This window comes from Dreissena polymorpha, chromosome 7, assembly GCF_020536995.1.
Source record: "Dreissena polymorpha isolate Duluth1 chromosome 7, UMN_Dpol_1.0, whole genome shotgun sequence".
In the NCBI taxonomy this organism is placed as follows: domain Eukaryota; kingdom Metazoa; phylum Mollusca; class Bivalvia; order Myida; family Dreissenidae; genus Dreissena; species Dreissena polymorpha.
Window position 1 is genome coordinate 6,540,761 of NC_068361.1, and position 16,086 is coordinate 6,556,846.

General features: G+C 37.3%; 2 protein-coding genes across 2 annotated transcripts in view; one reads left to right on the forward strand and one right to left on the reverse strand.

Annotated features, from left to right (window-relative positions):
* The window catches only part of LOC127837204 (tudor domain-containing protein 5-like), a 111,196-nt gene extending 109,182 nt beyond the window's left edge, over positions 1-2,014 (reverse strand). Inside the window, exon 1 of the mRNA XM_052364128.1 lies at positions 1,688-2,014. Coding sequence (XP_052220088.1) covers positions 1,688-1,860 — 173 coding nt within the window. The 5' untranslated portion in view covers positions 1,861-2,014. The remainder of the gene's footprint in view (positions 1-1,687) is intronic.
* A 132-nt stretch (positions 2,015-2,146) lies between these two features.
* LOC127837206 (tetratricopeptide repeat protein 19, mitochondrial-like) lies at positions 2,147-14,687 on the forward strand. The gene is made up of 3 exons (XM_052364131.1): positions 2,147-2,307; positions 9,260-9,350; positions 12,573-14,687. The coding sequence occupies exons 1-3, from the start codon at positions 2,189-2,191 to the stop codon at positions 13,491-13,493; spliced, it is 1,131 nt and encodes a 376-aa protein (XP_052220091.1). The 5' UTR covers positions 2,147-2,188; the 3' UTR covers positions 13,494-14,687.
* Positions 14,688-16,086: the final 1,399 nt, after the last annotated feature.

Genomic DNA, 16,086 nt, shown 5'->3' on the forward strand with positions numbered 1-16,086 from the left:
GAGGGGATAAAAGTGTTGACCCCTTCTTCTATGGAACTGGAAATAGAATGCCAAAGTTCTTTTACAGATTTTGTCTTATAGTTGTTTGACCTGGTAAGAGATTTATGCAGTTCATTAATGTGAGCCTTAAAGTCCTCCCAGTTTGCTTTTTTAAAGAGATGTATTTTTCTAGGTTTTTGAGGTCTCATACCGGCAGATGTATTTGTATTGACCAGGACTGCATCATGGTCGCTTATACCAGGGATAACATTAGCTCTGTTGACAATGGAGGGATTATTGGTCAAAAATAGGTCAAGGATATGGTTTTCTCTTGTAGGGTTTTGGACAATTTGGGTCATGTTGTTATCATATAAGATATCAATAAAATCGCGGTAGTATGATTGATTTTTGCAGTCTTCAGTTGGGGCAATGTTTGACCAGTTTATCTTTGGCATATTAAAGTCCCCGCCAACCCAGACATTTGCTTTGGATTTAGTAGCCATGGTGAGAGACTTTTTGAATTCTTCCAGGCTCTGGGGGTCATATTCTTTGGGTTTATAACTAGAAGGAGCCAATCAGGAGTGACTTAGAGCCTTGGATATCTATCTTGACCCAGACGTTTTCACAGTCTGTATGCAGGTGTGTGGCTTCCTGAGCTACAAGACAGTTTTTGACAGCAATGAATACCCCACCCCCTGCTTGTTTCTGCCGATCTCTCCTAAGAGGGGTGTAACCAAGGTCAGGATTGAAAATCTCATTGTTGTAGTGCTTAGGTTTTAACCATGACTCTGTGCCTATGATGATGTCGGGCTTTGTTGAGTTGATTTTCATATTCAGATTTCTTATCAACGATGGATCGGCAGTTTACAATAAGGACCTTAAGTGAGCGTTTGATTTTGTTTTTGGTGTTTTGCTTGGGTTGGCTTGTTCGCTTGTTTTTGGTGTTGATGTTATTGGATGAGTGTAATGCCCATCTGGTGGAGTTAAATGCATAGAAATTGTGATATCTGAGATGTTGTTTAGATTGTTATATTTGTTTGGTGTTTCAAAGGATTCAAGGCTTGCAGTGTGTGGTGAAGTGACGTTCATGTTTTCACATTGGAGACACTTCCAAACCCCAATGCGAGTCATTTCCGAGTCTATCATACATGCTATTAGACAAATTTTGCAATCCGCATGATACCAAGCATAGCAGAAATCGCAGTAAACACCTTGGCAGGACCATGTCACAGGCTGCTCACAACTACCACATGGAAACACAGTAGATGTGCACGTCGGGTTATGTGCTCCAGCCTATAAAGTCGATAACGATGTGGTATTCTATACAGAATATGCTGTTTCAAATTTACACATAAACATGTCAGCGAGAAAAGTGTGTGGAAACATCGTCGTGTTTTTATAGGGTGCATGCAAAGGATGACATCCGTAGGTTGCCATTTAGGTAAATTTAACATGTGTATGAAGTTTATTCATTATTTTCCTCAATTAATGTCTCGAACGACGTCTGTTTAGTGAAGCGCAAGGATTCGCTGCGCTGAACTGCACCCATGTTTATGAAGAGGACGGGGTGCATATGGACTGCCAGAGCTGCCATAGCAAAAAATATCAAAGGCGCTGAGAGTCCGTTTATATGGACTAGGAGTGTTTCCCGCATTACAGAGTAAACAATCATAAAACAAACATCACAACAACAGTGTTGCTTTTATACCTAAGGAAATCTTCCAGTCTTGAGTAGCCTATCCTTCTGTGGTCGATTGGTTCACCAATGAAGTTATGATAATCACGTTGAAATTCGGTCACAGTGAGCTCCACGGGTGACGACAAAAGCACTGCTCGAACATGTTTCTTGATTGATTCGCGTTCATGAAACGCGTCACTCATTTTAAATGTTTAAGATCAATTCGAAAAAGAATTATTATTATATGTCACGGTAACTACATCGGTTTTCTTTTCGCTAATAATGTTTCCCGAACTTTTTGGAGTTTTTGGAGTCTGCATGCACGATTTGTTCGACTTTAAAATTTAATAGATATACTCGAATTTTATATAATAAACATATTCGGAATTATCTGCAATATAAGAAGAAACCACATGCAATAACAAGTTTTCTTTTCATTTTTTTCACCACGTATTAACTAATAAATAAATAAAAAACCAAATTATGTTCAACGTCCGCATCCGAATATTTCCATTAGTGATGTAAACAAATATGGCGACTTACTTAAAATATCTTTCTAATTTTCGAAGTTGTATGACAATACTTAAATTTAAACGGGCTTTGAAAACAGAAAGTCGCCAATTTACCCTGATTTCAAAGCAATTATCGAGGTAATTTAATCTATTAGACGAGACCGTTTTATGTATGGACTTTTTGTGATATTTGAAATTGGCACCTGTGTTCGTACCACATTCTGTTCGTTCCAAAATCGGTATAGGGCCACTACCGGGACCCCTGTTATTCCAGCATAAGAACGATTTTAAAGTCTGTCCACATTTGTGAGCTGTCTTAATTGCCACAATGCCTTCCAAGTTCCATGACTTAACATGTTGCTGTTGTTTTTATGCAGGCACAGTTCTTGTAGCCATTTTCCTGACTTAGCTTTCCGTCAAAATACATTCATAAGCTTGTGTTTTGAACTACCCGTTAACTTCTGAGTGTCTTAACCTGGACACACTTGACCTTTGGCTTTATGTGTAGTTGATGGTTAAGACACTGATTTGAGTGCTGCTTCGATACAGTCGATCATGACATTCTACTAGACGTGTTGCAAAAACAATATGGTGCATGTGGCACAGCACTAAATTGGATAGACTTGTATCTTTGTCCAAGAAGCTGTCGCATAAGTGTTAATTCAGCTTTATCGGCGGCACCTTCTTTGGAGTGTAGTGTCCCCCAGGGTAGTTGTCTTGGTCCTGACGGGATCAGTTTTGGTCGTGTGCGTACCGTTGTTGTCAGGTTTATATGTATAGGATTTGTCTGTGTCCAACATGGGTTGTGGGGGCATCAGTGTCAGTGAGTTTTTCTTTCCTCTACTTTTAGTAATGGCACAGTGTTTTAGCTCACCTGATTGCTCGTCAACATTTGCTCGTAAACACTCTAGATGCCACATTTGTTGTCCCATCTTCATGAAACTTGGTCAGAAGCTTTGCCCCAATAAAATCTCGGCCAAGTTCGAAACTTGGTTGTGCCCGGTCAAAAACTAGGTCACTAGGTAAAAAAAAAGAAAAACCTTGTAAACACTGTAGAAGTCACATTTTATGTTCAATCTTCATGTAACTTTGTCAAAATGTTTGTCTTAATGATATCTTGATTGAGTTCAAAAGTGGTTCCGGTCTGTTGAAAACAAGGCCGCCAGTGGGCGGGGCAGTTTTCCTTATTTGGCTATAGATAAACCTTGTGAACACTGTAAAATTCACAATTTTTGCCCAATCATCATGAAAGGTGGTCAAAACATTGGTTTTATTGATATCTTGGACGAGTTTGACAATGGTTCGGATCGGTGAAAAAAGATGGCCGCCAGTGGGCGGGGCATTTTTCTCTATATGTATATATATAGTGAAAACATGTCAACACTCTAGAAGTCACATTTTTTGCCCAATTTTAATGAAATTTGGTCAGAATATTTGTTTCTATTATACGAGAGTTGAGTTCAAAAATGGTTTGGGTCAAACCTTTTGATCAAACACTATGGAAGTCACATTTTTATGAACCCCTTCGAAGAAGAGATGGTATATTGTTTTGCTCATGTCGGTCCATATGTCTGTCCACCAGATGGTTTCCGAATGATTAGTCAAGAACGCTTAGGCCTAGGATCATGAAACTTCATAGGTAGATTGATCATGACTTGCAGATGACTCCTATTGATTGTGAGGTCACTAGGTCAAAGGTCAAGGTCACGGTGACCCTAAATAGTAAAATGGTTTCCGGATGATAACTCAAGAACGCTTATGCCTAGGATCATGAAACTTCATACGTACATTGATCATGACTCGCAGATGACCCCTATTGATTTTGAGGTCACTAGGTCAAAGGTCAAGGTCACAATGACCCGAAATAGTAAAATGGTTTCTGGATGATAACTCAAGAACGCTTATGCCTAGGATCATGAAACTTCAGAGGTACATTGATCGTGACTCACAGATGACCCCTATTGATTTTCAGGTCACTATATCAAATGTCAAGGTCACAGTGACCCGAAACAGTAAAATGGTTTCCGGATGAAAGCTCAAAAACGCTTATGCCTAAAATCATGAAAGTTCATAGGTACATTCAGGGCTCAACATTAACCGAAAAACCAACTTGCCCTGCCGGGCAAGTACTTAAAAAACCAACTTGCCCTGAACGTAAAGCCACTTGCCCAAACATGAAATATCACATCAACTGTATTAAAACCTCATATTGTTTAATAAACCAAAATGATACACCACAAACCCTTATTTATTTTTTAACATTTAACAAAATGATTACAGCAATGAAAGTCTAATTAAAGTCTAAATTAAATGCTCTTTGTTCTTTTTTGCACTTTTCCGGGCGGACAACTAGATTATAAAATAACTTGCCCGGACCAAACTTTTACTCGCCAGGGGCAATAGGACAACCGTTAATGTTGAGCCCTGACATTGATCATGACTTGCAGATGACCCCTATTGATTTTCAGGTCACTAGGTCAAAGGTCAAGGTGACCAAAAATAGTAAAATGGTTTCCGTATGATAACTCAAGAACGCTTATGCTTAGGATCATGAAACTTCATAGGTACATTGATCATGACTTGCAGATGGCCCCTATTGATTTTCAGGTCACTAGGTCAAAGGTCAAGGTCACGGTGACTCAATTAAGAAAAATGGTTTCCGGATGATAACTCAAGAACGCTTACGCCTAGGATCATGAAACTTCATAGGTACATTGAGGTGACCCAAAATAGTAAAATTGTTTTACTCAAGAACTCTTATGCCTAGGATGATGAAACTTCATAGGTACATTGATCATGACTCGCAGATGACCCTTATTGATTTTCAGGTCACTAGGTCAAAGGTCAAGGAAACGGTGTTTCAACTTAGAAAAGTGGTTTCCGGATGATAACTCAAGAAGGCCTATGCCTGGGATGATGAAACTTCATAGGTACATTGATCATGACTTGCAGATGACCCCTATTGACTTTCAGGTCACTAGGTCAAGGTCAAGGTTACTTGACACAGTAAAATGGTTTTTGGATGATAACTCAAGAAAGCTTACGCCTGGGATCATGAAACAATATAATGGACCAGGTCAAGTTGTTAGAATTTTCTTATTAAATCAATCAAAAATGGAATTTATCATGTAGATGTTTTGAACACCTTATAACTTTGTTATCCATCTGACATGTGTGCGTTATAATCATAACATCTTTTTAGCTCACCTGATTGCTCAGGTGAGCTTTTGTGACCGGTCTTTGTCTGTGGTCTGTCTGTCTGTCCATCCACATTTGTTTGTAAACACTCTAGAGGCCACATTAATTATCCGATCTTCATTAAACTTGGTCAAAAGCTTTGTCCCAATGAAATCTCGGTCGAGTTCGAAACTGGGCCGTGCCAGGTCAAAAACTAGGTCACTAGGTAAAAAACAAAAACAAAACTTGTAAACACTGTAGAAGTCACATTTCATGCCCAATCTTCATGTAACTTTGTCAAAATGTTTGTCTCAATAATATGTTGGTTGAGTTTAAAAGTGGTTCTGGTCTGTTGAAAAACATGGCCGCCAGTGGGCGGGGCAGTTTTCCTTATTCGGCTATAGAGAAACCTTGTAAACACTCTAGAAGTCACAATTTTTGCCCAATCATCATGAACGTTGGTCAAAACATTGGTTTTATTGATATCTCGGACGAGTTCGAAAATGGTCCAGATCGGTGAAAAAACATGGGCGCCAGTGGGCGGGGCATTTTTGTCTATACATGTATGTATCTGGTGAAAACATGTGAACACTCTAGATTATTGGCCCAATTTTCATGAAATTTGGTCAGAACATTTGTTTCCTTGATATGAAAGTAGAGTTTGAAAATGGTTCTGGTCAGTTCAATAACATGGCTGTCGGGGGGGGGGGGAGGGCAGTTTTCCTTATTTGGCTATAGAGAAACCTTGTAAACACTCTAGAAGTCACAATTTTTGCCCAATCATCATTAAAGTTAGTCAAAACATTGGTTTTATTGATATCTCGGACGAGTTCGAAAATGGTCCAGATCGGTGAAAAAACATGGCCGCCAGTTGACGGGGCATTTTTGTATATAGTGAAAACATGTGAACACTCTAGAAGTCACATTTTTTGCCCAATTTTCATGAAATTTGGTCAGAACATTTGTTTCCTTGATATGAGAGTTGAGTTCGAAAATGGCTCCGGTCAGTTGAATAACATGGCTGCCAGGGTGGGGGGTGGGCAGTTTTCCTTATTTGGCTATAGAGAAATCTTGTTAACACTCGAGAAGTCACAGTTTTTGCCCAATCATCACGAAAGTTGGTCAAAACATTGGTTTTATTGATAGCTCGGACGAGTTCGAAAATGGTCAAGATCGGTGAAAAAACATGGCTGCCAGTGGGCGGGGCATTTTTCTCTATATACACAATTTTGTTTCAGATTTTAGGAATCTTGGTCATAATATTTTTTTTTGTAAGCAAAGTTTGAGGTTTGGTAGGGGGGGTCAACTCAAAATATAGGCCACCAGGTCAAATCTTACAAAAACAAAATCACTTCATATGCCAGAGTTTTGGTTCAATAATGATGAAACTTGACCAGGATGTTTGTCTAGACAATATCAAGGTCAAGTTTGATGTTTGGTAAAGATTGAATGAGCTGACTCCTCTCAGGTGAGCGAACTAGGGCCATCTTGGCCCTTTTGTTTTAATGGTTATTTCGGGGACGAATATCGGCCTCATTCCCCTCTCCAACAATTCATTGTAGTGGTTCTTCATAGTAAACTGACCCCATAGTTTTCTCAATAAGCCTAAGGCTTTGCATGCTGGGAAATTCGTCGTCTGCTAAAATGTCTTCTGCTGAATTTCTAAAATTAGCATTTTCTTCGATTTTTTTTCAAAGAATACTATCAGAATAGCAAACAGTTTGGATCCTGATGAGACGCCACGTTTTGTGGCGTCTCATCTGGATCCAAACTGTTTGCCAAGGCCTTCAAAATTCTGTTCCAGCACTAAAAGGGTTAAACTTTAGTATAATGGTCCTACATGTAGTCCCTTATAAGTCCAAGTTGTGGTCAACATTCAAGGTCAAATTTTAAAGTCAGTCAATACAACTTTGTCCTTAAATATATTAGAGAATCACAGGTTACTGCCTGATAGTTTTGTTATATATTAGGGGAGGCTTAGAGTAAAATTAATGGCAAGGCTTGCTGAGCTGTTATTTTATTCGTGCAGTCTGACATAATACAAAATGATAAGCCAGTAATCTGTTTTTTTGTTTATCAGACCTTTACATACCCATTTTAAAAGAAATAAGTCAAACATAATGACTCTGCAATTTTAGCATGAACAAATATGATTTTTGACCTATGACGTTTTTAATAATGACGTCTTGAGCACTTGCTCTTAATATTTGTAAAATATGTTGTTGTTTTTTTGCATTTTGTGTCTAAAATATATAACATCTTGGTATCACATTTTTTGTTTTGTCACATCTGATTTAATTTTTACTTAAAATGATGACTTAATAGTTGAATTCGAGTTATATGACCTACATAGAAACATCTACTTATACATAGAACAACTTCCTGTTGAACTGATATAAAAATATATATCAGGCAGCAAGATATCAGACAGATATCAATATAGGAGTATGATAAACTTTAATACCGTCATATATATTGTCTGCGTCCAGTGTTTAAAAATTGTGCGTGATTTTTAAAGGCCACCTTGTTTTCAACTTAATATGCATGTATATATCTTATTATTATGAATATATTTATCTTAAATATGCCTGAAAAAGCTTTTTAATCTTTTTTTGTTGGCTACTATTTGTTTGACTGACCAATTGGGTTAGCTGAAACAATGTTACAATTGCATTTACCTCACGCAAGATTTATAAATGTTTTAATCATGAAATAAACATACATAATAAATTCTTTGCTACTATTGAAGCATGTTATAGAAAAGATCTGACACTGCATGAAATTTGTAAGTGCAGAACTTGCCAAAGGCTTGCTGACTTAATTTTTTTTCCTGAACTTGTATAATAAAATATGGTATCAGTTCTTATATACATGTACCATAATTCATGATAATGCTGGGAAAAATATCAGATCCTCCTAAAAAAAGGGCCACATGGTTGGTATGTCATTTTACCCTGTAATATGGATCTTGTACTAGATTGAATCAATGGTATTACACATCCTCAGGTCATGAAATGCATGTAAAATCTTTGGCCACTTATTGAAGTACTGCAGTTGTCAGTTACTGGCATAAGTATGTGTATCTAGTGATGGTATACTATCTTACCCTGGACAGTGTGAGTTACCGACCCCTGTGGTATGAGTGAAATACTTTTGAAAACAGCAAAAAATCAGGGCACAGGGTATACAACTACTGCAAAATCATTATTATTTGTTGGGCATTAATTTTTTTATTGATTTCATGAGTAGACCTATCCACCAATATAAGATTTTTACAAAAAATAATTCCATTTTTTTTTTAAGAATGAATTACTGCAGACATTAAGTACATTAATATCCAATGTACTCCATGCACAGATCTTGCTTTTTTTTTCGCAATCCAGATAAATCCAGATGCTACAGGAAGAGGACTATATTGTACTTTGTACTTAACTGACATTTTACATTTCCTGAAAAATACTTATACAGTCAACTATGTTTAGGTCTATTAATAAGGATAAGGGCTTATGGTTAACACCCTTCTAGTTAATGATGTGTATTGTGTTTTTAAGGAATGTTGCATTTTAAACTTCCAACAAGCAGCCGATCAGACAATAAATGTGATTAAAAGATGATGAAGTGTGATTTATTTATTTGGCATGCGATAAAAAGGGCCAGTTTGTCGCAGACATGTTTTGTAAACATATTGGATAAGGACCAAAAAACAATTTCTGAAGATTTTTTTAAATGCCAAAACCAGAAATCCACAAATTTACATGTCCACAACAATGTGAAAAAATGTCATTCTGACAAATGTAAATGATTTTTGCAGTAAACAAAAAACACATAATAACAGAAAAGTATCCACAAAATATGTTGCTGACCAAGTTCTTATAAAATTGTAATAAGTTTGTTTCTTTCATTTGTTTTTCAGACAGAAGCTCAGGGTCCCTACATTTCTTGGTGGCACCTGGGCCTTTCTTGGTCTGTTTAGCGTGGACAAAAATGTGTCTGAAGACAGCCAGGTATAATCAATTTTAAATGAAGCAAACAAATATCTACTGGTATCATTTCTACTGAAAATTAAACTATTTAATGTGTATAAAAGATTATTTGGAACCTAAATGGAGACCCACTCTCCCAGCCCCGAGTATTTTCCAGCATTTAATATTGTATGCATATTGTCTGTTTGTCATGTACAGCATGGGAATGATTGATAAGTATCCAGTATTGTCTAAGTGATTGCTGTGAATCTTTTCATGCCCCTGGTAGGGTGGCATATAGCAGCTGAACAGTCAGTCAGTCAGTATGTCAGTCTGTCAGTCTGTCGGTCCGTCCGAACACTTTAATGGTCATAACTTTTTCAATATTTAACATAGCAACTTGATATTTGGCATGCATGTGTATCTCGTGGAGCTGAATATTTTGAGTGGGGAAAGGTGAAGGTTAATCCTTCGAGGTCAAATGTCTAATATATGGCGCCTGTCCATCCGTTCGAAAACTTTAACATTGGCCATTACTTTTTCACTATTGATGATAGCAACTTGATATTACGCATGCATGTGTATCTCCAGGAGCTGAACATTTTGAGTGGTGAAAGGTGAAGGTCAAGGTCATCCTTCAAGGTCAAATGTCTAATATATGGCGTCTGTCTGTCCGTCCGAAAACTTTAACATTGGCCATAACTTTTTCACTATTGATGATAGCAACTCGATATTTGGCATGCATGTGTATCTTCTGGAGCTGAACATTTTGAGTGGTGAAAGGTGAAGGTCAAGGTCATCCTTCAAGGTCAAATGTCAAATATTCCGTCTGTCTGAAAACTTTAACATTGGCCATAACTTTTTAAATATTGAAGATAGCAACTTGATATTTGGCATGCATGTGTATCTCATGGAGCTGCACATTTTGAGAGGTGAAAGGTCAAAGTCATCCTTCAAGGTCAAGGTCAAAGGTCAAATTTTGCAATATTGAAGATAGCAACTAGATATTAAAAATGCATGCGTATCTCACTGAGCTGCACATTTTTGATTGGTGAAAGGTCAAGGTCATCCTTCAAGGTCAAAGGTTGAATAGATGGCTTCAAAGTGGGGAAATAGGGGGCATTATGTTTCCGACAAACACATCTCTTGTTAATTTTTTTTTGAAATATGGTTATGATCCATAAGGCATGGGTCATTTTAATGCAGAAAGAGTAATCAGTTATTTATATGGTAATATAAAACACAAACATACAGAAAGTTATTCTCTTTAGTTTTCATTTTCTGTCTGTTATAATTTTAATAGCCATGCCTATAATGATAAATGAACCAAATAATATCATTGACTTAAGAACTGTTTATTTTAGCTTGATTGCATCAAAAGCCTAAAACTTTAGGAAAAGCTTGCAAGTCTGGGTAGAACCTGTACTTGGTGGGGAGATGTAAAGAATGCTGCCACAGTGGGGATAAAACTTGATACCTCCTGGTGGCTTGTAGGACAACATGGCCCATAACCATTAACCAAATATTTGACTCGGATCTAAGAATAAAGAATATTCTTTTATACCTAATGATAAAATATGGCATTTCTGCAGTGAAATAACAGCTGCGCCACTTGTGAAAATAATTTTTTTATTAACACTTGTGAAATAATAAACGATCTTACACTGACATGAACAAATATTCTCTATTTAGTAAAACTATATGGTTTTATAAAATGTGCATTTACAGTCTAACTTAGCCTTTAACTGTTATAATTACAGTATACACTTATTTCATGGATGCGCGGTGAACAGTCAAAACTGTTTCCCAAGGTATCAGGGATGACTTTGGAACTGTTGCCCGAGGCCGATATGCCGAGGGTAACAGTTCCAAATGTCAGCCCTGATACTGAGGGACAACTGTTCACCAAGCATCCATAAAATAAGTGTTTTATTACCTGATCAAATTTCCAACATATAAATAACAGCAAACTTTATTTACACACAACAGTAATCAATAAAATAAATAATTTTGACTGTTTAACTGTAAAATGACGTCACTTTTTCGACGAAATGACGTCATTATTCCAGCGGCCAACAGTTCAATATTCACCGGTAACAGTATAAAACATTGCAAATGTCTTTTTTGACGAAGAAATAGCATAAAATAATTAATTGTCATTTATATAAGACATCAGGTAATAATAAGCATATGAGCCACAATCTGGGAAAACAAGGCTTAATGAACACACCACAGGCTAACCAGAGACAGAGCCAACACTCTCAGCATGCACACACCCACAGGCAGAGACAGAGCCAACACTCTCAGCATGCACACACCAACAGGCTAACCAGAGACATAGCCAACACTCTCCGCATGCACACACCCACAGGCTAACCAGAGACAGAGCCAACACTCTTCGCATGCACACACCCACAGGCTAACCAGAGACAGAGCCAACACTCTCCGCTTGCACACACCCACAGGCAGAGACAGAGCCAACACTCTCAGCATGCACACACCCACAGGCTAACCAGAGACAGAGCCAACACCCTCAGCATGCACACACCCACAGGCTAACCAGAGACAGAGCCAACACTCTCCACATGCACACACCCACAGGCTAACCCGAGAAAGAGCCAACACTCTCCGCATGCACACACCCACAGTCTAACCAGAGACAGAGCCAACACTCTCAGCTTGCACACACCCACAGGCTAACCAGAGACAGAGCCAACACTCTCCGCATGCACACACCCACAGGCTAACCAGAGACACAGCCAACACTCTCCACTTGCACACACCCACAGGCTAACCAGAGACAAAGCCAACACTCTCCGCATGCACACACCCACAGGCTAACCAGAGACAAAGCCAACACTCTCCGCTTGCACACACCCACAGGCTAACTAGAGACAGAGCCAACACTCTCCGCTTGCACACACCCACAGGCTAACCAGAGACAGCATGCACACACCCACAGGCTAACCAGAGACAGAGCCAACACTCTCCGCTGTTATGGAATTTTTCTTGTTTCTTCTTAATCAACATCCAGTCCAGGCAAAAAAGATCATGCCAGATAAGCCTGTGTGGACTGCACTGGATAATCTGGAACAATACTTTAAGCACATGAATTAACCTGTTTTTCCAAAAGCGCTGATCATGTTCTTATTGCTTGGATGTGTGTGCACTATTTACTTTATAAATGTTTAACTTTCAATAAATGGTGTAAAACCTTTTTTTGTGAAAGCTAAAATGTGTGCTTAAAAGCTCATACTTTTGCAGGTCAGAAAAGTGGTCTCCAGAGGCATCGTGGCTCGACAGAATGGGAAAATAGATGAGGCAAGTCAGGCTTTCCACGAGGCTCTACAGAAGTCGACAGACTTCAAGAACGAGAAGAGAATTTCCGATAACATGCACCTGAACCACCGGGTGTTCATTTACGACCAGATAGCTGATATGATGCTGGATATTGGTGATTATAAGAATGCAGAGCTCGTCTTTAAAGATACCATGAAACTGGCCTTGCAGTTAGGAATGGCAGAGGACGACAATGCTATGATAGAAATGTCTCTGAAGCTGGCAACCATTTATTTGTACACTGGGCGAATGGATATTGGCGTGGTAGGTATTCGTCATTGTATCGCTGAACAGGAAAAGAAGCTGGGAGCCAAAAATGAGGAAAAGGAAGTGGATAAGAATGTAGCTAAAGATACAAAAGCAGCACTTGAAGAGGAACAGAACACCAAGGTGTTGTTGGGGAAAGCATACAGGCATTATGGCAACTATCACATGCAATTACGGGAATTTAAAGAGGGCAAAGAAATGATGGCCAAAGCATTGAAGGTCAGTCAAGATGTATTGGGAGAGAATGATGACACTTCATTTGTGATAATGAACGACATGGCGACATGTGAAATACTGTTAGAGAACTATAAAGATGCTGAAAACTTGCTGAAGGAAGCTGTCGTGAATAGCGGTCGAGTGAAAAGTTCTGTCCAGTCTGCTCTGTTGTCAAATCTAGGGGCGTTGTATATAAGAACAAGCCGTTACGAAGAGGCTGAACATGCTTGCCAGAGGGGACTTACAGTGGCGGAGAAAGCTAATGACAGAATGTTGATGTTGCCTTGTAAAGCTTGTTTAATGAAGCTTCAGAGTCTGAAGAAGAAAGTTGAAAATGACAAAGAAGATGATGATGAAGACTGATGCGAAAGGAATTCAATTTTTTATCATTTTATTCATGGCTATAATAAGCCGTTAGTACTTCAGTCCATTTGAAAATACTAGAAATGCTGCTTTGCAGATAATTGCTCAGACTATCAGCGCTCACTCGGTCATATAATGAGAAATGACTGGTTTAATACTGATGTTCATATTTATTCGTTGCCTTTCAATGTTTCATCGTAAACCGTAAAAACTCGATACTCGACCAAGCTGGCTGAAATTCTATTCATTTGAACATTACAATTTAGGTTTTTGTGTGTTGATATAACTTTCCTTTAAATGGCTGCGATACCACATGTAAAAAACAATCAAAGCGCATGCACATAATAAGCGGTTACATTCCACTAAACTAGTTGCAGCAAAGACATTCACACTGACTGGTTCTGTAAAAATGTAGTAGCCTAAGAATTTATTGTTAAGAATTGTGTTGATGTTTGTTTAGTTTTAATTGTTTGATATGGGGTTCTAGTATAATAAATTAAATAATTTGAACAGGTTAGCTGTGATTTTCCTGCATTGTCTTTTTTATGTCCAAAGGAAATGTCCAAAGGAAATGTATTGTGTATATTAAGATAAATAATTTAAAGAACATACTTAGAAAACTAACAAATTACATCTCTATTGTAAGACAGTTAAATCTCCTTAAAATATGTTGGTCGCTGCTGTTCATGTGATTAGATAACACTGCAAGCCTTATTTAACTGGAAAAATGGTTATCATGCAGATACATGCAGGTTGAGCTTCTTTAAAATATTCACCATATTTAAGGGACGTGTTCACAAAATGTCACAATTACAATTTTCCATCTTTTTGTCCCAGATCCAAAACTAAATGAATACTGTGCTTCAAGGAGACAATTACAGTAATGAGGTAGACTCATAGTGAAAATACTGTTTGTTATTTAAATGCTAGGTTAATGTGTAACCCAATGTTTATACACACACACATTACTTGATTGATAGTGTTGCACTTTATCATGATTCAAGAAACACAATTCTATTTTGAGATTATTTTATCTTTGCACTTGAATATGTTTTATTAAAATTGTTTTGTTATACAGGTATCAATTCAACATCCATTTTCTTTGTTTTCTTCACATTTATTGTATTACGTCAACCAGAAAAATAAAAATACAACTATCTATATTTAAACAAGAAATATAAATAAATCAGATTATGTTTGTTTTTGTAACAAGGATATTTCCCAAATATTAATGCCACGTCCAAAAGAAATAGAGGATATTTGTTAATTTATTTTTTATTTTTAATTCAATATAAAACATATAATGTATACATGTATATGATCATAAACAAAGTGATACTATGTAGCAGCAACAATGTTATTTGATATTTGTTCATGTCAGTGTAATGGCGTTTGTTATTTCACGATTGATCATAGAAAATATATTTTCACGAGTGGCGCGCAGCCACGAGTGAAAATATTATTTTTCTATGATCACGAGTGAAATAACAAACAATCTTACACTGACATGAACACATTTTCTGTTTCTTTTATGTCCCTTTTTTAAGAAAATAATTAACAGCTGTTTCCCTTTCGCTGAAAAGTTACCCTTTCTCCCGTGGCGTGCCTCAATACATTTCAATACACAAAATGACGTCATAAATCCAGCGAAATTATCCAGTTAAACTCTTTTACAATGTAAATAAACGGTGAAAACGCATAAAATAAAATGAAAATTTGTTTGATTCGATGGAATATCGATTTTATTTCTATCGTGATCATAGAACATATTTAACAAAATAATCTAAACATAGAAATAGTAGTTCCGAAAATGTATTATTTCTCACCGGTGAAAATAACAATTTTTTTATTTTCACTTCTGTTATTTCACTGCAGAAGTGTCATATTTTATCATTAGGTATAAACGAAACAAGAAATATCTTTAAAAAAGATAAACGTCGTTGATAGTTCAATGAATGAGATCAATGATAGCGAATGTCTTTTTCTGTGCAGTTCATAGCTGCTTCACACGCAGTAAGGGATGTTACGCGGAGTTTTCGCGGCTTATTTTACATTATTACATATTGCTGGTCATAAACCTTTAGATACAAAACAGAAAGCCAAAAGAAGAATGGAAGTTAAATTAAAACATACGAGTCAACCGGCCACACGTGAAGTATCCGTATTTATAGGCGCGTTCTTCGAACAAATCTGTTTTAGTGGTTTGTCGGACATTGCTATATGATTCGATTATTAACAGTTTCGAGAATCATCGCGCTCATGCTTAATACAATAGTCAATATGGTGGAATAATTATTGTTAAATTCATCTAAAATAATATTTATCATTGTATTGTTGAAAACACATTAATAATCTATTATTGACATATCATAATTATATTGCTGAATATCTTCATTTAACATATTTCGGGTCTAAAGAAAATTCCAGGTCCCCTAGTTCACGGATAGAGTCTTTATTATATAACGATTATTTTACTGGCTGCGAACTGTGATGAACTGTATATAGACTCTGACTTTCACACACTGGCCGCGAATTGACCCGAAACCTCGCTGGTTGAAATGCAATGCATAGCCTTGAGTATAAACGCTTTTGC